Source organism: Meriones unguiculatus, chromosome 19, assembly GCF_030254825.1.
Source record: "Meriones unguiculatus strain TT.TT164.6M chromosome 19, Bangor_MerUng_6.1, whole genome shotgun sequence".
In the NCBI taxonomy this organism is placed as follows: domain Eukaryota; kingdom Metazoa; phylum Chordata; class Mammalia; order Rodentia; family Muridae; genus Meriones; species Meriones unguiculatus.
Genome location: NC_083366.1, coordinates 56,656,924 through 56,684,918, shown reverse-complemented (window position 1 = coordinate 56,684,918; position 27,995 = coordinate 56,656,924). Strand labels below are relative to the sequence as shown.

At 45.3% G+C, this 27,995-nt stretch overlaps 1 protein-coding gene and 1 pseudogene across 1 annotated transcript in view; both read left to right on the top strand.

Moving 5' to 3' along the window:
- The window catches only part of Nedd9 (neural precursor cell expressed, developmentally down-regulated 9), a 170,648-nt gene that overhangs the window by 39,389 nt on the left and 103,264 nt on the right, over positions 1–27,995 (top strand). The window contains exon 2 of the mRNA XM_060372801.1: positions 22,779–22,939. Within this exon, the coding sequence (XP_060228784.1) occupies positions 22,928–22,939 (12 nt within the window). The 5' untranslated portion in view covers positions 22,779–22,927. The remainder of the gene's footprint in view (positions 1–22,778; positions 22,940–27,995) is intronic.
- On the top strand, positions 509–3,888 carry LOC110554601 (heterogeneous nuclear ribonucleoprotein A3-like; annotated as a pseudogene).

Here is a 27,995-nt window from a genome sequence, read left to right as displayed (position 1 = left end):
TATGCTTCTTTCGCTGTCCTCGGTTTATTCATCTACCATCCCCACCTGACTCAGCCTGGCCATGTGTGGACCTGGAAATGAATTCTCTCACCCTCTATCTTCTCAGTCCTATGTCAATCACAACTTTGGCTTTGGGGAGGGGTGGGGAGCATCTTTTGATAAGTTCTCATACCTACTCCGTCACCTCAATCTCCATTGTTCATACCAACCCGTCAAATCAGTGTTCCCAGGAGCTCCAGTGTGAGGCTCAAAGAAAACACCTACAGAAGAAAGGCTCTGGTTTGCTTCAGTTTTGTGTGGCTTTGTATTCTTTCCTTATTGCTGGAAACTTGGGTAGATGTGGCTCACCAGTGTGGTTAGAGATTTCTCTCTGAAAATCTTTGTGCATCATGTCTTCCCGAGAATCCATCTACAGAGATTAGCATGACCTCCTGTCTATCCGATGGGTGGGCTCCTGTAATCAGTGCCTAAAAGGAATGCTAGGTTGCCAAGGAGACATGCTCATTTCATGGTGAAGAAAATTTTTGTTGGTTGCATTAAAGAAGATACAGAAGGATATAACCTGAGAGACTACTTTAAAAGTATGGCAAGATTGAAACCATAGAAATTATGGAAGACAGGCAGAGTGGAGAAAAGGGAAGATTTGCTTTTGCAACTTTTGATGATCATGAACAATAAAATTATTGTTCAGGAATACCATACTATTAATGGGCATAATTTTGAAGTGGAAAAGGCCCTTTCTAAACAATAGATACAGTCTGCTGGATCACGGAGAGGGTGTGGAGGTGGATCTGGCAACTTTATGGGTCATGGTGGAGACCTTGGAGGTGGTGGCGGTAACTTTGGTCGTAGTGGAAACGTTGGTGGAAGATGAGGCTATGGTGATGGAGGTGGTGGCAGCAGAGATAGGTGTGGAGGTGGCGATGATGGATATAATGGATTTGGAGGTGATGATGGAAACTGTGATGGTGGCCCTGGTTACAGTGGTAGAGGAAGCTGTGATGGTGGTGGACCAGGATATGGAAACCAAGGTGGTGGGCATGGTGGAAGAGGAGGATATGATGGTTACAATGAAGGTGGAAATTTTGGTGGAGGTAACCATGGTGGTGGTGAGAACTATAATGGTGGGAACTTTGGAAATTATAGTGGACAACAGCGATCAAATTATGGACCCATGAAAGGGAACAGTTTTGGTGGAAGAAGCTCAGGCAGTCCCTATGGTGGTGGCTATGGATCTGGTGGTGGATATGGTGCAGAAGGTTAAAAACAAAACAGCAGACAAGGCTACAGTTCTTAGCAGGAGAGAGAGGGAGGGAGGAGGTGTCAGGAAAGCTGCAGGTTACTTTGAGACAGTTGTCCCAAATCCATTGGAGAAACTATAAAACTCTGCCACAGGAGGAACGATAATCCATAGTAAGAAAAGTTACTGCAGCTTAAACAGGAAACCCTTCTTGTTCAGGACTGTCATAGCCACAGTTTGCAAAAAGTCCAGCTATTGAGTCATGCAATGTAGTGTCAATTAGACGTACATTCCTGAGGTCTCTTATCTGTTATAGCTTTGCTTTTTCTTTTCATTATATCAGGTTTATTGCCCTATAAATTGTGGTAGTGGTGCCAGGAATAAAAAAAATAAATAAGGAATTTTTAACTTTTCAAAAAAAAAAAGATTTCATGAATGAAAATTACATAAAATTAAAACACAGTTCTTCAGTCAAACTTGCCGTCATGGAAAAAGTTGGTAGCCGTATATCTAGTGCTTACCATGCTGATAAGCATAGCCAGTGAACATGTCCGATGTCAGAGAGAGTTCTGCTAGGCAAGGTATATAGAGACAATGACCTTGGCCTAAGCAGAAGCTAGTCAAACCTCTCAGCTGAAGCGTAGGCCTTCTCAATTTTGGCTCTATTGACAATTTGAACTAGATCTTGGTAGAAGGCTGCTGTGTGAGCTGCAGGAATTCAGAAGCAGACTTGGCATCTATCCCTTTGCAGGTTAGTAATGTGTAAACCTTCTGGTTACAGCTATTGAAAAAAAAATGTCCTCGTATCCCCTGGGGTGGGGAGAATTGACCCCAGTTGAGAAACTGCTAAGATGGCAGAAGCAATGAAGGCCATAGGGGACCTTACAAACATGATTGTGAGCAAAATGAGTTCAGATTTGTGAACACTGAGAGGTGGGGGACATTACAGGGGACAGGTCATGGGCATTATGGGAGCTCTTAGAATGTAACAGATGCAAAGAATTTCAGAGTGACAGTTATAGCCAGGAAGATATTCTTCCCCTTGACTTCAGGATTTTCTTAATGCCAAAATGTCACGGATGTCAAAGCCCCAAGAAAATACAAGGAGCATTGTAAATACAAGGCAAGGCCAAAAAAAAAAAAAAAAAAAAAAAAAAAAAAAAAAAAGCCCAAGGGACAGATTGCGGGGTGAATCACTCATTCCAGTGAAGGTGAAGGGCTCTGCCCTCAGTGTCACTCCTATGCGTTAAATTAAGCTCCCGTATCCCCAAATGGCCATTTGCATACCAAACAGCCATTACTGCCTCATCAGCAACATGAGGGCTATAAATCTAATCCCAAGCTGTGTTTCTCTTCCCAGGAACAGAATCATAAAAATGTTTGCCCTTCGTGGGTCTTTGACATGTGCTGGGCCACGTTTGTGTATTTGTCCCTTGGCCCTCCTGAGAGCTTAGTACTTCTCCCTGACCCAGGCAATATTTCATGCACCATGCGTTCCTTTCAGTCATGACGTCATGCGTGTATCTCGCCATGGGATGCTGAATCGAGGCATAGGGAAGACGTAACAGTCTTAAACTAGCAAATGGTTTTCATTATTTAAGATTTTAAGGAAATTGGATTCTGAAATATTTACAGTCCAGGGCCCACTTTGTGGTCCCTTGCTGACCTCCCTCTTGTTGAGGGGAGAGCCATCTGCCTGTCCCTGTGGGACCACTAACTCACAGTAGAGTGGAGCCAACCATGCCATGGGAAGGCTGCAGAAAAGCTTATTTGCCCCACACTCCTCGCTGAAATGAACGCAACTGAAGCCAGAACAGGGTCAAGGCTTAAAAAGGCTGAGGCTCACCCTGACAGTGGCATGCAGACATCATAGGGTTAACTCATGTCCTTTTGATTTGGGGGATGGTAGCAATGATGTCACAAGAAAACTAAGACAATGGTTCAGCAATTGTGGTGGCACTGAGATAAAAGAGAATCCACCCACAATGTACCGTCTGGACTTAACCCTGAAGTAGGATGAGTTCCTGGATGCCTTCTGTGGTGACTTCTACTTAGGCCTGGATAAAAGAGCTGTGGGAGCCAACACGCTCCATTGCCAGCATCACACAAAATTGTCCAGTAAAAAATCCGAACCACTTTAGAATGCCTAACTAGTTCCCGCTATGGAACAATTAAAGGCGAGTCTTAGATTTTGTTTTCTCATAGAAGGTGCTTTTGCCATTTTGAATGGGATAAGTCTTCATTATAAGAGTGTTATTTGGCTTCCCCAGATACTGAGCAGAAGTTCAAAAGTGGTGTCCTTGTCACACACACACACACACACACACACACACACACACACACACACACACCCTGTGCATACACATTTCCTAACGTACTGGGTGGATAGCACATCACAAAGTTTATTGCCCTAGAAACTAGAATGTTAGTGTAAATCATGGGGCATTTAGGAATAACCACGTCCTTCTCTCTTTTTGCTCTCTGATTTCTGCTGTTCTAAATCTGTGGAGATACCCCTCCAGGCTGCTCATTCCTTGCCCCATAGTGAGATCATATGGGTGGAAAAGAGGAGGCGAGAATGAGCAATTGCACAGATATTTCATTTCTGCTCCCTGTTCATATCCTGATGTGAATACACCCTAAGAATTTCCCCAGGGGTGGGGCAAGAAACCTTACATAGAAAGGAAATTACCCCAAGGCAAGGCTTCCTCTGCCTCCACAGGCACCGTGTCCAAGGGCTTCTGCCTTCTTGATGGCTCTGTCGTTGTCTAGCTCCTCTCCATGTGTATGTAGAGAGGGGTGGGGCCCTAGAGTGTTCAGGTGATCAGAGACATTAGAACTGGGTCTGGTGAAAAGAGCAGAACCCACCAGTGTGGTTTTCATCCTTAAGACTTATGGGTCTATTGGTTGCAAATGTAGTGGGAGGGAGCCCAAACTACCAATACCTTCCAAAACGATAGCAGAATTACTAGACTTACTTTAATTAAAGATACCACATATATTAAAATGCCAGGTTTCCCTGTGTTGGTTTGGATTGGTCTATTTTACGTAAAACTACAGCAGCTTTGGACAGCACTTATCATTTCATGATGACCAAAGGCTCTGATGAACAGAACTTCTACATGCTATATGTCAGTCAGCCTTACCTGCTGTGATTATTTAGAAACACAGAGACCACATGAAGACATCAGAATGAGGTCCTTGATGACAGAAAAGCTGGGGACATTTCAGTCTTTTTCTTCAAAACAAGTTGAGACCCAGCAAAATTGACTGGTTTGCTGGAGGTCACTTAAGCCATGTCCTGTGACTGCCACAACCATGTCATGACCAGGACAGATGCCCCTGGACCTGCTGTCTTGGCATAATTATCAAGACTAACCTTTGTCATTCTAGAATGAGTTCTAGTTTGGAGGAAGACTTTGATGTCACTCTATCTCAAACACAAGGCCTCCTGACTATGCCTTCATCACTTTCCCACCACACAGCCTTTCCTCTTATTTTTCTTTTTGTGGTTCTCAAAATGGTTCCTCCAGTATGAGTCCATCTGTTATGGGTATTTATTTATTTATTTATTTATTGCAAATTAGTCATTCTCAAAGTTTGGGTGGCTGTGAGTGACCCTCCAAATCCAGACTCCCCAAACCATGGGCCCTATTGTTCCCAAGAGGATAAACAAACAACATACCACAGGTGCCTGGAATCAGCCGGACACCCGGCAAACCCACAGCCTTGACAATCTGAGACAACCGTCCCTGTGTGCCTAAGTCCTCAGTGACCAAAGCTAGGTGGAGTAGACAATAGGGAAGATGGTGGAATTTTACATGTTTTGTTTTTAATGAAATGCACACAGGATCAAAGAGAAATGCAATATAAAATCCCACCCATTGGGCTCTGAAAGTCCCATATGTCCAGATGACTCAATATGAAACTCGTAGGTTGATAATACTTTGAAATCCTCTGTGAATAATAAAAGTTAAGCATGAGAAAGGAAGGGTTTCACACATATACACCAGTAAAAGAAAGATAGAAGGGGGAGGGAGATCCTTTTCTCATCTTCCCAGTGGAGTGGAAGACACCAGTGACCTAAATCTTTCTATTAATACCACCCTAATGAATGTCCTACACGTAATGAAACTTGGTGGAGTTTCTGAAATCATGAGCCGGGAGGAACCAGCTGCAAGCTGGGAGGGCCACAGCTGTGCACTTGACTCACACCAGTGCTAGTGTCTACGAAGCAGGCCTCCTGATAACGAGGCCCATCGGGCGTGGGAGCAGCGTGTTAAAATGAAAACCCGTTCCATGTAGCAGTGGAAGAGACGAATGAATCCTTTATAGCCGAAGGGCTTGGTAATGTGGTTTAATTAAAAGGGTGTTTAGTCTCTTCCTAATGAGCACTCTTCCTGACAGCCTTGGAAACAACTACTCAGCAAACATTATTTAATCCAGGCTCGAGAACACAGTCTCTACTGCCAGGCCAACCCGGGTTTGACCGGGTTCTACTGACAGGGAGGAGTGAGATCGTGAGTGAGCCTCTAAACTTCCTTTTGCTTTGTCTCTCCAACTGCACAATGAAAGCATTGGTCCCCGCCAGTGGGTACTATTAAGTTCTTAAAGGGGCAGGCAATAGATATAAAGTGCTCAGCATTGAGTCTAGCTCGTGTATTAAAACAACCAAAACTTTGGAGATCAAGTGCCAAGCTTCGAGCAAGACAATGGGGCCTCACAAACAAGGGAGGCAAAAGGTCTGTCAGGAGGATCTTGTGGCCCAGGGGAGGAGGCTGATAGACACCCAGATATTTAGAGGAGGATTCTAAAGTAGAATAAGGTTCAAAAGAGCAAGTTTTAGATAGTGATGTCTTGATTCATTTGCTGATTTCCTTACTATTCACCAAGCATGACTTCACTTGCTCCCTAAAACAGAGTAACCTGAGCAATGGCCAGGACAATGGCGCATCGCCCTTAACCTGCTGCCTGCTGTGTATGCTTCTGTAAAGAAAAAAAAAATCTCACTTGCTTGCCCTCCCCACCTTGTGTTTTAGAGTATGAAATGAGAGTAGAGACCAGACCCAGGATTGAAGCCTTTCGTGAGCTGTCTTGGCTTATGCCGCTGGCAACATCTCCTCTCTTCCATGCTCATTGGTCTCAAAACGTTTAGTCCAACAATTCTAGGCAGTAGGGGAAGAGAAACAGTGTTTAGAGAGATGACATTGACTTGTCTTAGCTATTGCTTTTTATGTTCACTGTGGAAGTGTAGGTAAACCTTCTCCACACACAAAAGAAAATGATCCTTAGGTCCCTCCTACTGAGTGGCCTTTACCTAAGAGGATAGAAAAAAAAAAAAAAAAAAAAAAAAACGATCAACAGTTTGGCTCCGGGTCAGCTCTTGAGGAACACATTATGACTAACTCCGAGTGGTAAAAATAAAGCTTACTATTGCTTAGTTTTTATCTTCCACTCCCCTATCAGAACAATCAGAGCTGGGGACACCATGGAATTGGGAAGTGTGATTTCCCGAGGCCCAAGCCACCTGATCTATGCTCCCTTGGTCATTGGTAGTCAGGAACTACCCAGAATATTGCCCACAATGGAGCAGTTCTTCAGACTGCTCTCAGAATTCCTGCTTATCTGAGTAGGAAGATTTTTGTATTGGAAGTTTCAGTACACACCGTCTGTGCATGTGTATGTGTTCGCATGCTCACGCATGTGTGTGTGTCTGTCTGTGTGTCACTTGCCTATTTCTATGTGTGTAGAGGGATGAGGGAGTGTGCAAAGGGTTTAACTCAGAACCTTGTGCATGCTCAGCAAGACTTCTACTGAACTATAACTTGCCCCTTTTTGTACCTTATATTTTTGAAACAAGGTCTTACTAAGTTACCTACGACACCCTGAAACTTGCTCTGTAGCCCAAGCTGGCCTCTGTCTTGTGCTCTTCCTGCCTCGGGCTCCCAAGTAGCGGGACTTAGAGGTGGGCAGCACTAGGCTTAGATAAAGCCCAGATTTCATGTAAGAATCTCTTCCTATTGAGGTTTTTGACCCTTGATCTTTATTGACACCGATTTCCTATATAAAACAAATGCCTTGGTAGAAACAGGTCATAGAACTTGCCAGGGTAATGAGTTTGTTCAGAGCATCACTCAAATCACTCTGCCAGCTGAGGCCCCAGAACTCTGTGTACAGCCAGGGAGTTTTCAGAGGAGTGAATCTGGCTGTTCAGGAAACACAGGTGAGGAGTGAGAACAGGTATCAGGCAGGGAAGAAACCGGCGAAGATACACAGCAAGCAGCCAAAGAAGAGGTCTCCGGCCAGTTTCCAAGGGAAACTTGAAGCCAGTGCCGGGTACATCCCTGGGCTGTCCTGGTGAGAGATGCAGGGATGTACTATTAGAGAGATGGACTATTAGTCCTCCACTGGGCAAGATGTGCTTTCAGAGTCTGCCTCAAAGACACGCATGTTCTCCCCATGTTTCTCATCAGCTGTTAGCCACACAGGTGGGGACAACACAATATGAAAGTAGGATGCCTGTTGCCAAAGGTACAAAGATAAGTTACAAAAGTATTAACATAAGAGTTTCTTCCTTCTGCCCACAGTCTCCTGACTTGCAATGTGGTATTTTTTTTTTCTTAATTACTCGTGATTTAATGCCACTTTAAGTAAAAGAAAATTCAAAAACGTTGTTAGCATGAGCCTTCTCTTTAATTTCTATGGTATCAGCTCAAATCAGACAAAGGAGAATTGAACCCATGTGCTAAGTGGCCAAAAATACATGATTTGCATATTCCATTTTAACCGGAACAATGGAAACGGCTCATCACCAATTCAACTGCTTTTGCTTTACTTCCTTTGTTTTTCAATTGAAAATTCATACAATATATTCTGATCATGGTTTCCCCTCCCCTATCTCCTCCCAGATCCTCCCCACTTCCCCACCCATCCATCTCCATGCCTTATTTCTTTCCCTCTCTCTCTCTCTTTAGAAAACAAACAAGTCAATAAAAAATTACTTCTTGATCTCAACAAGCACTGCCAACCTTCTCTGCTGCTGGCTTCTCAACCAGCAAGGAAGAATTAGCAGCAAAAGGGATGAGCTGCCCTTTGTGTCTTCATTTCCAGATCTGTCTCTTGACCAAGGCAGGCAGTGACATGAATAGGAAGGAGATAGAGCTCCTCGATTCTTAGAAAACTGTCGGCTTCCGTGTTGAAGAAAGGCTCTCACTGAAGGGAAAGGGTGGCCTCCTGGGCCATTCAGCCTCCCTCCCCCTCCACAGTTAATTGTGATCTAGACAAAACAGACTTATCTTGAACCCCCCTGGAAGTCCATGGATTCCCACACATGGTGGAGGACACATGGACTGCGGTGCTCATGGTGAATGTTCTCCATAAGCAGGTAGCAAGGAAGCACAGGCGTATTGCTCATGTCCTGCTCTTGCACATGCTGCATTGTTTCAGGTTCACTTACTACATACAAATTTCCTCTGGAAAAGTAGCAAGTATACTTAACTACTGAGACACCTCTCCAGACCCTTGAACTTGAAACTTAGCTGCTAATCTAAGACCCTTTCACTTCTATGAACACTTTTGAAGTTTTGTGTGTGTGAGCGCAATTCCTATCCAGAAAGGCAAAGAGGATGGACATCAGAAGAAGGAGAAAAAAGGGAACAAGTCAGGAGCCTGACACAGAGGACCTCTGAAAGGCTCTGCCCTGCAGACTAACAATGAAGATGCTGAGACTTATGGGCAACCTTTGGGCAGAGTGCAGGGAATCTTATGAAAGAAGTGGGAAACAGTAAGATCTGGAGAGGACAGGAACTCCACAAGGAGAGCAACAGAACCAAAAATCTGAGCACAGGGGTCTTTTCTGAGACTGATACTCCAACCAAGGACTATTCATGGAGATAACCTAAGACCCCTGCACAGATGTAGCCCATGGCAGTTCAGTATCCAAGTGGGTTCCATTGTGATAGGAACAGGGACTGTCTCTGACATGAACTTATTAGCCTGCTCTTTAATTACCTCCCCCTGAGGGGGAAGCAGCATTACCAGGCCACAGAAGAAGACAATGCAGCCACTCCTGATGAGACCTAATTGACTAGGATCAGAAGGAAGGAAAAGAAGACCTCCCCTATCAGTGGACTTGGGGAGGGGCATGCATGCAGAGGGTGGAGGAAGGGAGGGATCAGGACTGGAGGAGGGAGGGAACCACGGGGGGATAGAAAGTGAATAAAGTGTCATTAATAAGGAATTTTTTTAAAAAGAAAACACTAAATAAAATAAAATAATAAAATAAATAAAAGTGCATTCAGTGTATGGTGCACATTCCCAGGTGTCACTCACTCCAGATGCTGGGCCAGCAAGGGTCAAACCATCCCTAAGAAGCAGGACATCAGCGCACCATCCCTTGACTCTGGTGCAGATGGTCTGTAGAGATTATAGTAGGAGCCCTGAACTCTATTCCACTCCATAATATGGAGATTCTTGGGGAGCCACTGGCAAACAGGATGGAGGAAGAGGAGATGGGATTTGGAAAGGCCAGGAACACTCTGGCAATGCAGAGGTGAAGCAAGGAGTTGGCGCTCTCCTTTCTGCTTCACACTGGAACACTCAGTCAAATGTCTGACAGTGGCAATACCATGCCCCAAATTCTACTCCCATGGGAGAGTTCCCTTGCTTTCTCCTGCTCTTTTGCAACCAAGCACATGTGGTCAATTGGTTAGTTCTATAGCAGAAACTCAGGCTCCTGTCAGCTCCCTCCCAAGGCACTTTCTTTGGCTTACTTTCATTACTGGACACAGCCCCATAGCAATGCATTTGTCCAAAGATACTTTTAAAAATCCTTGGCCTTCCATAGAGACTTTCCCTGGAATCTCGACTCCTGTATGAACTCCAAAAACCCTGGATGAGCCCCAAAGTTAGATGTCTGGTCTAGTCAGTCCAGCTTTTTAAGTGGTAAGGCAAAGCCAGGGGTGTAAGATACCGGGCAGCGATGTGCCTTACAGTGAAGAGCATTAGAACCTAATAGCAGTGCTTGGAGCTCAGAGCTCATTAAAATTCAGTAGATTGTCTAGGGACTCTCTCAAGGTTTAGATCTAGCCAAAGGGAAAAGAATGTCAGGGGCAAGCTTGTGTTTCAAACTCCACCTCTCCCAAGTCCCCCAAGAGACATAAAATAAAACCTACAGATAAAACCCGTTGCTCATTGGTACTCACTGCTTGTTTGCAAGCAATTGTGTGTCTACCCAGCAACGATCCCCAGGGTCATAGCACTTTTAAATAGGCATCTGTAATGCGACACACCCAGCCTTTCACCCACCCAGCTTGCTGGGAGTTTGGATGTCTCTGACTTATGATTGCATCGCTCTTGTTTTCTCTCACCCGGCCATGGCTGCTGGTGACTCCATCTCTCACTTGGTGAGTTGCAGCTTCTGGGACAGGTCTGTTGCCACTCCTGTGACCCAGATTGGAGAACAGCTGCTGTCCTTAATTGTTCTCCCACCATTTCACCATTTCCAGAAAGCCAAATCCGTGCCAATAACCTAGCTGGGCCATTCAGATGAAAGACAGGCTGTTGACTCACTCAGAGCGAGAGCCCTGGAGACTGAGGTTCTGAAGAGACAAACCCACCATCTGTGGTGTCTGCATATCTCCTATCCCTGGGAGGTTGGGAGCTGGGGACTAACTTCTTTGTCATTATGCCACTGGTGGTTGAGTTATAATCAGAGCCTGCTATATATGCAATGTGGGCTCCATCTAGCTCGAGGGTATGCTCTCCAAGAAGCTTTGCTCATTTGAGATTTCCCTCCTTCTACTTCCTTCTTCTCCTCTTTCCCCTTAAGCTTCAGATCAAACCCAGAGCCTCTCATATGCTAGACAAGCACAGTTTTCTTCTTTAACAAAGAAATTGTGGAGTCATAATGTGTGCCTTAAATCTCTGTAGGACAGACAAGGAGCTGACTTGTCTATGTGGCCAAAATCACTCCCTTTCTTTGACCAAGTCACAGATCATCTGTGCAGACCACTTCACAACCAGGGAGATGGCTTCCTCAGACCCATCTCCTCACTTGTCAAATGAACATTTCAATAGCCTTCCAGAAACCCCAGTGTCTGGGAGGTACAGCATGAGCCACCACATTATGCTTTTTAGAAGATGGCCTGACTCAATAGAATACACTCTCATTCTGCATATGTGAGGAGCCATGAGAACAGAAGGACTGGGTAATAAAACCTAGCGGACAACTGCTGCATAGTCTCTGTTAAAAACACAAACTAATGGCCTACAATGGGAAAGCATAAACCCGAAGCAACAATGGTGTTTTTCTTGAGAGTTGGATACAGTGGCTCATGTCGATAATACTTGGCTCAGTCAGAGGGGTTGCTGAGAATTTAAGACCACCTGGGCTATAGTGAGAATCTGTCTTAAAAACAAACAAACAAACCTCAATAACAACAGTAAAAGAAGCTCATGAATTGTCTCTGGACACTGGCCTGGAATGGGATGATCTTTTTGTTTTGTGACCAGAGATATCATGGTAGCTAGGCACCAGGGGTGCTTGTTGGTCATTGGAGGAGAGGATGCTAGACTATTCATTCTTTGGAATGACAATAATGTTCCTCCCAGTAGCAGCATCAAACCTTCTGGAGTCAGAGCTCTCACTCTGTGAAGCCAGATGCACTGAGGCAGGGGCACTGAGCTAGCAACATGTGAGCACTGTTTATGAAATGTACTTATCGTACAAAATGTCTTCTGCTCCTTTGAAATTCAGATCTCACTGGGTGCCTTGCGTTTTATCTGCCAACACTCTTGGGGTAGTCCAGCATAAACGTGACTTTTTTTTTTTCCTTCAATTTCTGTATTTGGTAATGAAGGTTGAGGAATGCATGCTGTGGAAATCTGGGTCAAGAGAAGTAGCAACTAGAGGTCTTGAACCATAGCAAGTTGTGAGCCACTGTTTTCACTCCACAGTCAGGTTGACTAATCAAACCTGCTCTCCACTGGGGAATATGGGGGTTAAGGGCTCTATCTACAGTCAGGGAAGATGTCCCATCTCGTGTCTAATGATCCACAGAGGCTTCCTTCCTCCCTCAAGGAGATGGTAGCTTCTGGCTGAGATGGATGGCTAGAGATGCTGGGTCCAGGTCTGCCTGACACTTGCATAGGGGATTAATGACGGTGGGAGGTAGAGGCAGCAGACAGGACACTTCTGTGTATTTAGCTAGGTGTGCTCAAGGAGAAGCAGTTCCATCATCTCATAAGCATTATTTAGACTCATCAGCTGATGAGCCACGTTTCTAGGAAAGCAAAGGCATCAACTCTGGTGGTAGCCATTGGTTACCACTCTCTTTCACTCCCTCTCCTTTCTTCTTCCCTCTCCTCGACCCTCTCTCTCTCTCTCTCTCTCTGGTACCAAGGTCTTATTGGAGAGGAAATGAGTGAAGGGCTATGTATACACATGCACCTACAAATATAAAAAAATCTTGCTCCAATTCCCCACCTATAGAGAAGGACTTTGGCTTTAATGTAGAGCTAGTTAGTGCCCATCCCTGGTCAGTAGAGTTTAGGAAAGTGTTCAAGTTGAAATGAGGATTCCCCACAGCTCTACATAAGCCAAGCACATGGGCAAATCCTTGTAATGTGGGTGGACCTTCCAAATGGCACCTGCACAGGTAAGTGAGGTTGTTTATCTTTTCCACTTTGGTATCATGACAAAATAATAATAATAATAATAATAATAAAAACAGCACAGAAACAAAATGCAGCTTAATTGCCCGATAAACCTGTCGGTGTTAGTCAGTGTTCTATTGGTGTGAAGAGACACTGTGACCACAGCAACTCTTATTAATGAAAGCATTTCATTGGGGCCGGCTCACAGTTTCAGAGGTGTCATCCATCATCATCATGCTGGAGAGCATGGCGGCATACAAGCAGAATTAGCTGAGAAATTTCCACACCCAGATCCGAAGACAGCAGGAAGAGAGAGAGTCTGGGCTAGGAATAGACTTTTTGAAATAAGTGTGCCACCCGCAGTGACACACTTCCTCCAACAGGCCACACCTCCTAATCCTTTCAAATAGTGCTACTCCTTCATGACCAAGGATTCAAATCCATGAGCATACGGGGGCCATTCTTATTCAGACCACCACAGTGTTGTTTAAACGACTCTGATGATTTTCATACTAGCTTATAATCATGGCAGACATGTAGAAACTGGACAGATTGTAACCTCTCTGGTTGTTGCTGCTGTTTCCAGTGGTTTCCTATAAATTGAGTCATCGGAAAAGCTCTCTTGTGGAAAACAATTTGCTATGGTTGCTTATGGTTTTTGAGATGAGCCTCACTCAGTAGCCCAGAACAGAACTCACTATATAACCCAGGCTCACACTCACAGAAATCCTCTTGCTTAAGTGTCCTGATTGCTGGGATTACAAGTGTCAACCACCATGATGGGCAACAGAATTTTTGTTTGTTTTACATTAAAAAAAAATTCTCTTCCATAGTATCCAGAAAGATGGATTTGGGGGCTGATCTAGGAGACATATTTCAAAATGATCTCATTTTAGAAGACTAGGCTCTTCTTCTACACAACCTAAGGACGGTATTGGCAGGGAAAGCAGCTGCCACATCTCTGGTTAACTTTACCAATGATTTAGTTTCTAAGGACGACCTTATGCTAGCAACTGCTCCTGGGTAACAAGGAAGCAAGCCAAGCTGGGAAACTCAGCTTCTGTAACCACAGAAGACAATACCAATTATGTAACATGTATGATTCTCCCGTGTTGTCAGGTCACAGGAAGTTGAGCAGCAACCTGCCTTCCCCCTGCTTCCCAAAGCCAGTGGGCTCCTGACCTCACTCCCACACCCCTTCCTTTCACCATCCTTCCTTCTTTGCTCAGCTAAATTTTTAGTAGTGCCTGCTACACTTGGCAGTGGAGTCCATATTTCTCTTGCCCCCCTCACTGTTCAACCTAGAGGCTTCTCGAGTCTGTCCCCACTATCCCACCGAGAGGACCTCCCTAAGAACCCCATAATCTAACTGTAGGCAATGCCACACCACCCTGAACTTCTTTCTACTCCCCTGGCCACTTTCTACTGTGCCTTACTGGAACTGATTCAAACATCTGCTAAGTATATGAGCCTTTTAACTCCTTGGGAAATTGGATCCTCATAAACAAAACCAACCAGACAAACAACAACAACAAACCCCTAAACCTGTCTTCCCAAGCTTTATTTCTACAATACACTAAAATCCCTCACTTTCTCTTCAAGATAGGGAGAATGTCCTGCTGGGTGTTCATCAGCCAAGGCTTGGGGGCCAAGGCCAATGTGGACAAAATGGCAGAAGGGACACCCAATATTTTAGCTGTCATTCTTTAAGATTAGCCAGGGCCTGGGAGATGGCAGGGCCCTCTGAGAAAGCCCTACAACCGCTAGCTCCCTTTCTTACTCTGCAAACTCCTCCAGCTGGCGTCATGAACACTCCCCACCTCTTTCGAGATCCCAGAAGCATGTGTGTCACTGCTTAGACTCTCCCACATGACATCCCCACATGAAACCAGAATGTCACATGTCCCATTAAATCTACCACTGTTTTGTAGGCTTGTTTCTTAATTTCCTTTCTCACAGTGTCACCAGACTTCACCCCATCTCCTGAGCTTCCTCTCGGGAGCCGTTCCCTTTCCTTCTACTCAAACTCAGACTCTGGTCTTTTGTACTTGTTAACGCCTTCCTCTTTTCTTCTTCAATGTCTCTGTCACCAGCTTAATTGGACCCTTCTTATTTCTCATCTGGATGAAAGCTGTCCTCACGGAGAATATATTTCAAAACTCCTAGTAGATGCCTGACTGTGCATAGTACCTTATTCCTATTGTGAAGTGGTAACACTCATTTCGCAAGCTGGACACAGTAGGAGATGAACAACAGTAACTAAAAATAAAATAAAATGGTTATGTTGTAATGGGTCTTGCCTAAGGTACGTGAATGGTCTATTTCTGGCATTTTGCATTTAACATGTTAGTACTTTAACTGGCACCATGGGTAAGGGAAGACAGCTGCACTTGCACGGCTCTGTAATGGATATCTCTCAGCCTCCACTCCAGGAGTCGAGGGCTGTATGAGGCACACATCTGGAGCAGCTGGAACTGGGAAACCCAGAAGGTCTAGGCAAAGATGAGTCAGAGGCCTTGTCAAGGAAAAAAAAATAATAGCAGATGGACGAGGGAGATAATGGTCATGATCCAAGAACTATACTGGAGTATAAGGAGGCATAATGGCTTCTCTTCTGCAAGATTCCAAAAAAGACCAGGAGAAGAGTCCAGGTCCAGCACCCAGCAGGACATCACTTCTGAACCTTAACAGCAAACTGCAACCTTCACCGCCCGGTTTTCATGCTCACCATGAGTTTCCTCTTACCCAGGCTTTGGCCCCAGTTTGGAATATTTTGCTGTTTGTAGCGAATGTTAAAATGTGAAGTGTTTCGTTGCTATGGCCCCAGGGTGTACACTCAGATGCCCAGGCAGAGCCCCTTCCACTTCGCTTTCTTTATTAAGTCTTCCCCAGTTAAGACAAAGGAAGCCCTTGTTTTGTGGACATTTAAAACATACCTGAGGATTTCCAGTTCTCTGAAATGCCAAGCGTCTCCAAGGACCCCTCTGTGAGAGCTGAGGTCATTTGAGGAGCTGGATACCAACAAGATCTAAGCTCAGTTAAATCGAGCCAAACCACCCATTTTGATTTTTTAGCCAAGTTCAAGTGTGTCCAATGCATTAGAATGCTAAATCCTCAACAAATTCCCCTCTGGCGTGACCTGACAAGATCACTGGTATTTATTTATTATTTTTATATAAATGGAAAAAATTACACTAGAACCAAGAAACTTCCACAGGTAACTAGGTTAGAGCGCTGAATGGGGCCCAAGAGAACGCTGAACAGGATCTTCCCTGCCAAAGAGCAGCAGAAAGCTTTGACTTTCTGCTCTGCACGCAGGTGGCTGATGGACTGTTTTATGACAGGGATAATTATCTCTTTCTCTCTTAGTTACCTACCAAAATAAACCATGCAAACCCCCCAAATATCATAAGACTCCATTTTGCTGGCAGGCAAAAACTTTAGCAGGGCTCCACAGCCCGGGGGAATGACAGTACTACGGAAGGCAAGGGAGCCAATCTATGGTTCAAAAGGCCTGTGTGAGGCAGTGAGGAGCTCTGCAAGGCGCTGTGCCTACTCCCAGAGCAATCTACGGGTTCCTGGATGATGTTTGGTTTTTGTTTTTGTTTTTTTTTTCCTGACAACTTGGATGGAAATCTGGCACAGGTCAATCTTCCTTTCCACACAGTACCAATTCTTTAAAGGCAGGTCAAGCGGAGGGCAGCATTGGATTTACGGTGTTCAAATGGGAATGTCCCATGATATAACAGGATTGTCAAGAGACAGAAAGAGAGAGGCGCTCTTGGCTAACGATGCTTTTGCTGGTGTGCTAGTGTTTCAGCAATTACATATTCAGATACAGAATTGAGAATATCTCTCTCTCTCTCTCTCTCACACACACACACACACACACACACACACACACACAAACACACACACACCAAGTTTTTCAAGACAGGGTTTCTCTGTGTGTCCCTGGATGTCCTATAACTGTGTTTGTAGACCAGGCTGGCCACTAACTCAGAGATCCTCCTGCCCCTGCCTTCCATGTGCTGGGCTTTAAGATAAACACCACCACTGACTAAGAACAAGTTTTCACTAGGCTCTTTCATTTTACATAGGACAAAATTGAGGCCAAGAAATGGTTGCATTGCCCAAGACCCACACTTGGACTAGATCCAGGGCCTCCCAACTTGAAGCTCAGTCTCCTTCTACTGTGAACATCCTCACACATCTGCCAGTGGCAGAAAAGGGATTGTGGAAGGCTGGGGGCATGGTCTATCTAGCAGCTATCTTTGGTCCATCCCACGGAAGACTTAACTGCCTCATCACCCATCAGGCAGATCAGAGATGCAGGAAGAGATAGGGAAAACGCATACTTGGTAGAGTATGAAATAGAGTATGAAATATGTGCTACAAGATTGCAGGAACTTAGACAGTCTTGCTGAGGGAGGCCATTCTTCATTTGTGCTGTTAACTCATGGAAAGACCCATTTACAAGCCAATACAAGTCTTGTTATTTTGCTTTGATAACCCCAGCAAACTAATATAGCCAGGCCATATGGTCAAAACGTTACCTGCCCCTTAATTTCATCCGCACAAAGCTCTCACCAGGAAAATTCTTCTATATCCCCCTTTTATATACGAGAGATTAAGGCACTGAAGGGTTAACAAATACACCTGTAGACGATGGCAGCTAATAAATGGCTAAGTTCAGTGAGTGAAACACAGCTTCTTAGGGATAGATTCTTAGCATCAAAAGAAACTGAAGATGGGCCATAAGCCACAAAATTTCAAACCTCCCAGTGTGCGAGGCTGGAAGTTGGCAAACAAAGTTTGCTAGGGTTGGTTTCCTTTGAGGGCTGCGAGGGAAAGAGCTGTTCCTAGCTTCCATCCTGGGCATGCAGGTAGATGGTCCTCTCCTCCCCTGCTTGTGTCTGTTCATCTCTACTTTCCTCTATATGTATACATTCAAATTCTCCATTATAACAGCCTGATCGCTTCTTAACCAGCTTATCTTGCAAGGACAGTTCCCAAAACCCCAGTGATGTCCCCAGGGGTCAGGACATCGACATACAAATGGACCAGATGAAGAAGTCAGCTTGTCCTCAGCACTTCCTCATTCCTTGTTTACCCAGAGGCCACGAGAGCAGGATTCAGACAACCAAGTAATCCCTGCACTCCTTACGCCAGTCTGCGGACTATGAGATCAGAGAGAATGGCACTGTGTAAAAGGTTGAAGAGTAGCCTGGCATGGGGTGCGGGTGGCGGGGACAGTTTCTTCATTACAAAGGGGTCAGGGAGGAATGAATTTGGGTGCAAAGTTGAGAATGTTTGCTTCAGGTGACACCTGCTGGGTTTTTTTTTTCTTTTCTTCTTTTTTAATATATGATACTGAGTACAAAGGACTATTTCTGTGCAAGCATATAAATGTATTTTGATCATATTCCCCACACTCCCCATTCTTCCCTTTTGCATCCCCTCTGCCAATTATTTCCCTTGATCCTCTCAACAGTTTGCTTCTACTTTCAGGACGTTTGTACCTACACGGGTTTATGAATCTATGTGAAATCTAAGAACCACAAATAAGAGACATGGGAGGGTCCAGCTCTCTCAGGTGGCATCCCCCTGAGCATTTGGTTCTGGGCTGTATCAGAAAGCAGACTGGGCAAGCCATGGAGGACCATGCATTCTTCCACAGTCTCTGTTTCAGTTCCTGCCTCCAGGTTCCTGCCCTGACTTCCCTCAGTCACAGACTGTGACTTGGAAGTATAAAACAAAGAAACCCTTCCCTCCTCGAGCTGATTTAGGTCGTGGTACTTTATCAAAACAATAGACACCTCCACACTGATTTCCATAGCGGCTAGACTGGTTTATGTTCCACCCGCAGTGAATAACGACTCCTTTTGTCTTTCCCTTCCCAGTCCAGAGCAGCCACGATTCTCAGAGGATTCTCTGGGATACACATAACTATGGAGTATGTCAGTCAGCTCTATGCTAATACAGTGACATACATGAGGCAGCGTGCTTATGGGGACAAGAGGGTTTATTTAGCTCACAGTTTTAGAGGCTTGAGTCTAATCGCTGACTTGGTGAGCTTGGCGCATCACGACAAGAATTAGGTGGGAGAAAGTGCCCACATCTCTGGTCAGACAGAAAGCAACAAGGAAGGGTGCTACAGTCCTTCTTGAGAGCCTCCCCAGTAACTTAGGACTTCCCACAACCCTACCCACCCCCCCCACACACACACCAGGTTTCCCCAGGTTCACCTTCCAGAGGCTTCCCCTCTCTCCCAATTGCACAGTTCTGGGATCCAAGCCCTTACATGGGGACCTTTGGGGAAGAATTAACACTTAATCCAGCACCAATCCTGTGCATATCTGCATGGTGGTTTATCCCCTAGAACCATGTGCTCTGTGGCACCTTAAAAACACAGCACTGGCTAAGTCAGCTGAGAGCTTGTATTTTATCACCACCAACGGCCACCGGCCTCCCCTTAGCTGCCACACTTCAAATAACCCCGGCTATTAGCGTAAATATAGCCATTGCTATTTTATATCGCACTGATATCAGAAGCAGTGACTCTGTGTCTCCCTGTCACTCTAATCGTCTTGCTCTCCTCATGTACAGAGGGTGCCTGGAGATGAAGAGCCCAGAAACCAGTGATAACATACTAAAGTTCTTCCTAGTACAGAGTGGTTAAAGCTAAAACTGAAGTCTATGCCAATAGAAACACTATGCCATGCTGGTGAGGGTGCATACTGCTCTGAAAAAACACTTGGAGGATCCCCATGAAAGTTAAAAATGTACATATCTGTCACCCAGTCAGGGTATCTGCCTGGGTACACACAGCACAAACAGGCCTCCGATAGCAGCACGGTGCAAAAAGGCTTAGCAGTAGAGAAAATGTCACCATGGATCAACAGTAATGTAGACTGACATGGTAGCTGGGTCCACACACTAGCATCTCTGTAGGACACGGGCAGGTACAAGCTCTAGCCATCAGCAATAGCATCCGCGGACCTCATCAGCACAACCCCTGTGACAGCTGACCTGTTCCCGCCAGCTTACACAAAGAGAAAAGTAGGGAAGGGGGACTGCAAGCTGGGACAGTTCCCTCTCAGCAGCCTGCTACTGAGAAAAAAAAAAAAAAATCCAACAGAAAATTGCTACAATCACTCATTGGGGACTCAGCAATATAGTTCTAATACTGTTTCGCTTATGTAATTGATTTTCCTTTCTACTTTCAGCGTGTATGTGTGTGTGTGTTTCTGACATTGTTGGGAACTGTAAAATAACAGTGATATTACATCAGATAGTACTTTTTTTTCTAGTAATAAATTTAGATCATCCCCCTACCCCAAAATGGGGTGTTTAAGATACAGAGTATACATTATTGTCCTATATACTTCAGAACGATAGCTTACACCAAAACACTTGTAAGCAAAACTTCTATCTGACTTTAGGACAAATGGGACATTTACGGCTTTGCCTTGGAACATGTGACACCAATGGAACTGGTCCCCAGGCCCAGCCACCCATCCAACTCTTCCACCTCATGTTTCGAGGGCCTCGGTGCCCCTCGAGTGCACCTGCCTGCCCTTAAGCCTACTTTCAGTTTATACCACACACCCCTACCCCACCCCAGGAAGCTGAGCCAGAGGTGAAGACCCGTACGTGCGCTAGGATCACTGGGCTGGAACTGCTAATGACCTATTTCACTTATGTGGTCTTTAAAGGGAAGCGAGGTCTCCATATCTACAGTGCCTCGTGGCCACAGACTCGTTCAGCAGGTGCACAGCTGGAAGAAATTCAGGATCCAGAGCCCAAGGTCCTACACAGGATCACCCTTGCCTGGAGCTAAGGGCAGTGCTGCAGGCAAACGGTAAAGAAAAAGTGACAGAGAGCCTAGGGGCACAAGTCTACAGTCCCAGTTGTGCAGGAGGCTGAGGGAGGCAGACTACAAGCTCAAGGCCGGCCCTAGGAACTTAGTGAGGGCTGTAGGTTCAGTAAGAAGCAAAGACATCTGCAAATAGAGCTCATCAGTAAAACATTTCCCTAGCAGGCATGTAACCTCCAATACTAGAAAGAAAAAAAAATTTAAGATTTATTTATTATTTATTTATGTATATGAATGCTCTATCTGCATGTACACCTGCATGCCAAAAGAGGGCATCAGATCTCAGTATAGATGGTTGTGAGCCACCATGTGGTTGCCAGGAATTGAACTCAGGACCTCTGGAAGAGCAGTGTGTTCAACTGCTGAGCCATCTCTCCAGACCCAAGAAAAAAAATTTAAAGTATGTGTATAGGGGTTTCACTGAAAATGCGCAGAGTTCCTGCACTGTCAGATGCCTCCATTTGGGTGTCAGGTACATTTCTCGCAATCTACTAAGCTCTACTTTAGTTTCTTATCGCCAACATATGTATGTCACACTGATAACACACACAGAGACACGCACACACCTACCCATACACATATAATTATATAACTCCTAGAGCTGTGCTCCATGACTTCCCCAAACAGAACTCGGTGCTAAGTGATTGCCTTGTAAACACAGACCGTTTGGCAGTTAGAATCTATGCAGGTGTGAGGACCTACAGGGAAAAATGAACAGGATGCTGGTACCTGTAGCGCCCTGCTGGGTCTCCACCCGTTGGGGATGGAGAAGCTTGGTTAACCATGCACGGATTCAGCAGAGCAAATGGGGCTCCTGCCCCCTTGCAGGGCCATTGCAAGTGTCTCAGAGGAAAATTCCTTTCCCTCCTCTTTGCCAAGATGAGAAAATACTGTGTTTATGAAACCAAAATTGCAGGGAGGCTGCTCCCATCCTGGTGGAAGCAGTGAGGCCGACTCCCCGTGCTCTCTGCTTGGAATGCAGCTCTGGAAATGCTCGTCTTCCTCATGAGGGCAGCTGTGTGGGTTCAGGAGACAGTTCACTTAGCAGCTACTGTGTACCAGATCATTCCTCACTTTTCTGCTCCAACACCTACTTTGTTTTGGTTTTGTTCTTGACGGGAAAAACTCTTTCCTCTTGCAAAGGTTCAGACTGCCAATTCTCAAAAAGATTTCTGCATAGCATGCATGGTTTAACTATCAGCATTCTTCTCTGAATATATATTTTAAGACTAGTCCATAAATACGCCCACGCGTGCACACAAACACACACACCACTTAAAACTGGATCTTACAGCTGTGAGGAGTTGAAAAAAAAGTAAAATATTGGCCAGCACTAGCCCTCTGAAAGCCCAGTTAATTTTTCTTCCAAATAAAAAAAAAAAATCAAAATTCAGGCTTTGCATCTGAGCTATTTAAAAGCCACCTTTCCAAAATATTGCTTTTCCCTCTTTGTGGGGAAAATACGAAAAACACATGGTTTGAGTGCTCCTCGTCAGCGGCTGGTCACAGGTAAAGCAGGAAGTGGGGGCGGGGCTTCAAATAGACAGCCGCAGAAACACGGTAAATTGGTGTAAAGGAGAGAGCGTCATGAGATGAGGCAGCAGGCAGGCTGAGTCCAGGACAGAAGCCGGTGAAGAGCCCTTTGTCCTCCATGCTTGCTGAGAAGACCTGTAACGTGGTGCCCCTGCTGTCCGCCTTCTCTCTTGTGCTGTCTTTTGACACACTGCACGTGTGGCCGGGCGGATTGTCTCTTTGCACAACTAGAGTGTGAGCTGCTTAGGGGCAGGACCGCGTTGTGTGGGTCTCTGACATTCAGGTAAACGCAGCGAGAACTGCCTACGGTTTTGTGCGCCCACGAATAAATGAGCGTTGGATTCCATCCACGATGGAACGGAATGGGATGCGGCCTCCCAGCTGCTCTGGACGTGACCCTTCAGTGACGCAAACGTCTTGACCCGTCCCAGAGTTTTGAACACCTCTCCGTTTCCACCTTGTGTCTTGAAGGTTGGGGAGATGTGAGTCTCTAGCGTCGGACACTGGCAGAGGGCACAGCGGCGTTCTTGGAGGGGAGCTATGAGAAGGAGCCGCGCAGGCCAGCAGACTGCAGCCCTGGGCCTATCCTGCAGAGCCAGAGCACCGGCGCTCGAGGGAAGATGTGGGCAAGGGTGAGTAATGCCGGAAATCACGGCGTTTCTGGGTCTCTTTTCTCCGGGGTCACTATTTCGCGCAGACGAAGTCGTGAATGACTTGCCAAGCCTGGAACTGATGTCTGGGGAAGGAACACTGTCGGCCACCAGGTTTTGCTCTGCTTGGCGGTTTTTCACACAGACGTGCTGATGTGCCCGGGGAATCTCCTAGCCGGAAGTTTCTGTTGCCGTCGTCTGGATACCGGTGGGACTTAGGAGAGCAGGTGTCTGGGCAAACCTGGAAGTCGACACAACTATTCAAAGCCTAGCAAGGAAATAGCCTCCGTATCCACACACCACACACCACACACACACACACACACATACACACACACACACACACACACGCGCGCGCGCGCGCGCGCGCGCGCGCGCGCAAATCAATTCATCTACCTAAATATGGATTCCTAAAGGCTCTTAAATAGAAAACTGTCTGTGTAATTACTCCTGTTGGCTGCCTCCTAAACGAGGCAGGAATCATGACACGGTGCGGTGGCACTGGGGGTCTTGGGTCTGCATTTTGATCCTTGCTCTTTGATTTAGTGGTGTCTGCCCAAAGCCAGCTGCTTGGTTTCTTTGGATCCCTGTCTCGGACCTTATAAAATGGCTCTAACAGGGTTAGTTAGAAACTGAAATGAAAACGCTTGAACACTCTAAAGGAAGAGTTAGTTCTTTTGACAGGCTATCAGATAGCTGCTTTCTGTGCACCGACTGCAGGCAGATAGAAAACCACTGAGCAGCCACAGCATGCAGAGGAGTCTATTTAGCTTGCAGGAGAAAGGGCTGTAAGTTAGCTGTTACAGTAAACAAAAGGACTGCCCCGGAAGTCATTAAAAACTGCTTGAATTTTTCACTCTACCTTGGTGTTTTAAGATTAAATAATACTTCTTGAAAATCTCCCGTATTTCTACGTAGGCCTGCCAGGACTACCTAGTGAAACCCTGTTTAAAAAAAAAAAAAAAAAAAAAAAAAAAAAAAAAAAAAAAAAAAATCCCAGTGATGGGATGCTAGGACAAAAAAAAAAAAAAAAAAAAAAAAATCTGTCACACAACTGGACACTTAAGAGGTTTTTGTTTGGCTGAATTACGACTCCAAATCAGAATGAATTATATACACGACTCCCAGGCTCTTCAACACAGTATCAGTTTCTTTATAGACAGGGAACCAAACATTAGCTCTTCTGGCGTTTTAATACCTATTCAGCGAGTTCTACCGAGACAAAAACAGAGACAGAAAGAAGAAAAACCAGAAGCAGTCTCTGCAACAAGCCAGTGTTTGCTTCCATTTGAGCCCTGTGATAAACATCAGAACTGTGCTATTTCAAATGCATGTTGATTTTCAGCTTTGGCACGAGAGACCTAAAATCCAGACAGGTTCACTGCTGGGAATCTTCAATGCACTTTAGTCAATTTGTCTTTTGAGTGTATAATTCCAAGGCTTCTGGTAGATATTTCTTTTTTCACCATTGAATTTATTTCAACATCTAAAACGTTTGCACACACATACACCAGGACTCCAGACCAGAGAAAACAGAATGCAGAACTCAGGTTTTGCTTCAAATCATGTAAAATGTCACCTTTTAGTGAGCACAATTTAAATATTTGGAAATTTTGTCATCATTACCAGAAGAACAGAAGCATTTATCGTTGCCATGTCTACTTTTTTTTTTTTTTTTTTTTTTTTTGAGACAGGGTTTCTCGGTGTAGCTTGACTTTCCTGAACTCACTTTGTAGATCAGGCTGGCTTTGAACTCATGGAGATACCCCTGCCACTGCCTCGTTGAGTGCTGGGATTAAAGGTGCTATGTTTACTTCTTAAGTGAATATTTCTAATGCTTGTGGGAAGAGGGAGTATGGATCTTTCATATACGCCATGCCCCTCTTGAACCCCAGCCCTGGCACTAACAAGTAGCAGGGCCTTAGATAATTAGCTGCTCTGTGTTTAACTTTCTCCATCCACAAGACATGGATGAGAATAGTACCCATCTAGAGGAGTGGCTGTGACAATTAAGTAGGTAAAGTGCTTCTAATATGATGCCCACAGACTAGGCCCTCAAGACCATCCGATGACACCTGAATCCCATAAGGTACACACACCCCAGGGGAGAGAAGAGAGACAGGGTATGAGAAAAACCGTGCTGGGAGCTGGGCCTTGGGACCCAGCTTTAAACCTTCCTGGGTTCCCCGGAGGATTGAACAACGGTGAAGCAACAGTGAAGACTCCTAGACCAGATACTGTCTCTGCTTTAAGTCTTCATGCCATAGCTGAGAATCAACATGAGTTGAAAATAGCTCAGTTGCAAGTTTGGGAAAACCTGTGCTGATGTCATAAACACTCTCAAAAAAGTAAGCCTCTTTAAAAAAAAAAAAAAACACCTCAGTAAAGGAAAGCAGGCTCAGAGGTCATACCGTTCAAATATGACCTTAGCAGGCAGTAGAGGTCATGTTGCACCTGCAGGGCCGTCTGAGGGTTGCAGAAGGGCTAGGCACCCTTTGCAGAGCTGTTTGATTTTGATCTGTTTTCAGAGAACTGGTGGTTAAACATTTACCCAGGCACACCTGGCGAGGACGAGGAGGCTGGCTCAGGGCGCTGTAGACTGCAAACTACTTTCATTGGCATGCATACCCTGCCCCCTCCCAGGAAGGCAGGGAGCCAGCCATTGGAGTGAGGAACAGTGGTTAATCTGAAGACAAAAACCCAGATCGTACTTCAGCAGGGACTAAAATAGTCCACGGATGTTGTCCTTTTTTCCTTCATAGATACAAGTTCGGTGCTTTGCCAAGGTCTACCTATGTCTGCTTGCGAGGGAAATGTGATGTATGTCAGATCCAAAGGAAACTCCAGTTCTCCAAACTCCAAACAGTAGTCAATACATCCAGAAATGAGCTCAAAATGGACTATAGGATTTCCCGCAGGTAGAAAAAAAAAAAAAGCCAGCATCTCTCAACAACTTGTGAAATCAGTTCTGCCACAAAGAGTCGTTTCACTTACCTCTGGCAGAAGAAACATATGGCACCCATCAGCCCATCAAAGCCCATGCCAGGCTCCCTCAGTATCACAAGTACCTGTTACATATGGCAAAGTTCACTCTAATATCCTGGCCCTTCTCACCAATTCCACCAGCTATGGGCTTCCCTTCCCACAGCTACTCATCCTTCCCAGCTACATTAAGAATTACCCAGCTATTCCTACTATGCTCCCTGCCTATCTATCTATCTATCTATCTATCTATCTATCTATCTATCTATCTACCTATCTATCATCTATATCTTACTCCTATTCTCTCTCTCCTCTATTCTATATCTCTTGCTGTCTCATTATCTACACTGTTCTCTCCCTCCGTCCTGCTGTCCTAGCTCTGGCCAGGACAGTGTGCTTATCTGTCTGTTCTGGGTTCTTCCAGATGCCTCTGGCTGTTCTCTCTCTCCCTCCCTCTCTCATATCTACAATAAAAATCTTAACCAAATCACGGAGCAGTCATGTTGGCGGCTCCTTTATGGTGTCTCCCCACAGACATCTGTTGCCAAAACCCGGAAGAGGAATAAATTGACCCTTTTCCAAGGGCCCAGCTCCTTCTAACTGAACCAAGCTACGGATCTGACTCCCCAAAAGGAAAGATAATTTGTTTCGGATGGCTTCTCCACCCACCATATTCAACTCCAAATATTAGAGTCTGCCTCTCCGGCTGCTTCTCTACGCACTCATCTCTCTTTGCCCACTCGGTAAATGTCCTCTCTGTCTCTCTGTCTCCCGGAACCTGGTACAACTTCCTAGGTTCCCATCACATGGAAAGGCCAGGTCTCTCACTGACGGGCAGGAGTCTGATCTATGCCTCTCCCCTGTGATTTGGGGCTCCTGGCTAACACACTTACCCTCTCCCTCTATTGGAATTATCCCTCTGGAGTGATTCCTGTTTTCAACCCTATTTCCTAAGCCACCCCCATCCCATCCTTGTTGGCTCCTGGCTCCCTCCCCTCCTGACTCTCAGGCTGACCCTGGAGATTGACTCACCTGCCTGATCTCTTTTCCTCCCTAGAATCAGAGATTACATTAAAGCCTCTTCTTACTGCAGATGGCTTGGCCTCAATGGCCAAAAATGGCACACTTGGTTTCCAGATTCTTGCAGATTGTAACAACTTCTGCCACTGCACAAGCAAATGATCTCAAAAATCTCTCATCTCTAAACTCTCTCTGCTCTCCACTCTCTCGACACCTCATGTTTCCAAGCCTTCTTTTTTCTCCACTTGCTCTAATCCATCTCTCTGGCCACTGGATTCAGTTTTACAGAGATTCAAATGTCTTTGGGACATGGATAATGTTGAAATATTGCCACATGCAATTCTGCTCTGTGTAAAGCTGGCTCTAGAGCGAGGTTATAGCCTTCCTTCTCCAGACCCAAGCATGCTTGTTTAAAAGTTCTCTCCAAAACCTCTATCCTGGGGCAGGCTGGCCACCTGATCTGGAAAAACAAAAATATCAAACCAAACCAAACAAACAAACAAAACAACTCCTCCCCAAAACTATGTGCTTTAAAACAGCTAAACAGTAAACCACTCCTCATAGGGATCACCGCTGCATATACCATGTTCCTCTTCTTATCTTTGTTCACTATCCAAAGTGACAGACAAAGTATAACCACAGCTGTTTAGCTCTGTGAATCCCCCCCCCCAGAAAACCATGTAGAAGTGACTCTCAACATGTTCTTTAACCATCCTTTAAAATATATTGTGACGTCCTGTGAGGGATGTGGAAATTCTGTCTAGTGAGAATTACTATCCTTTCGCCTTCCCATTTCTCCCATGGAAACTGAAGATCATCCTAGTTTTATTGGACCTTTACAAGTTTAAATTAAAGAGTATACTTGACACCAAAAGGCATCCAAGAAGCACTCAGGAATGCTCTTCCCTCTGTCTCAGATAGCTCACTGGCAGCAGCTGGCTGAAGTTAAGGCGTCAAGTGGAAGCTTCTTCTTCTAAGGGGAGGGAGATAGTTTCACAAATCTTAGGTACTCAGAATCACCGATTGAAACACAGAT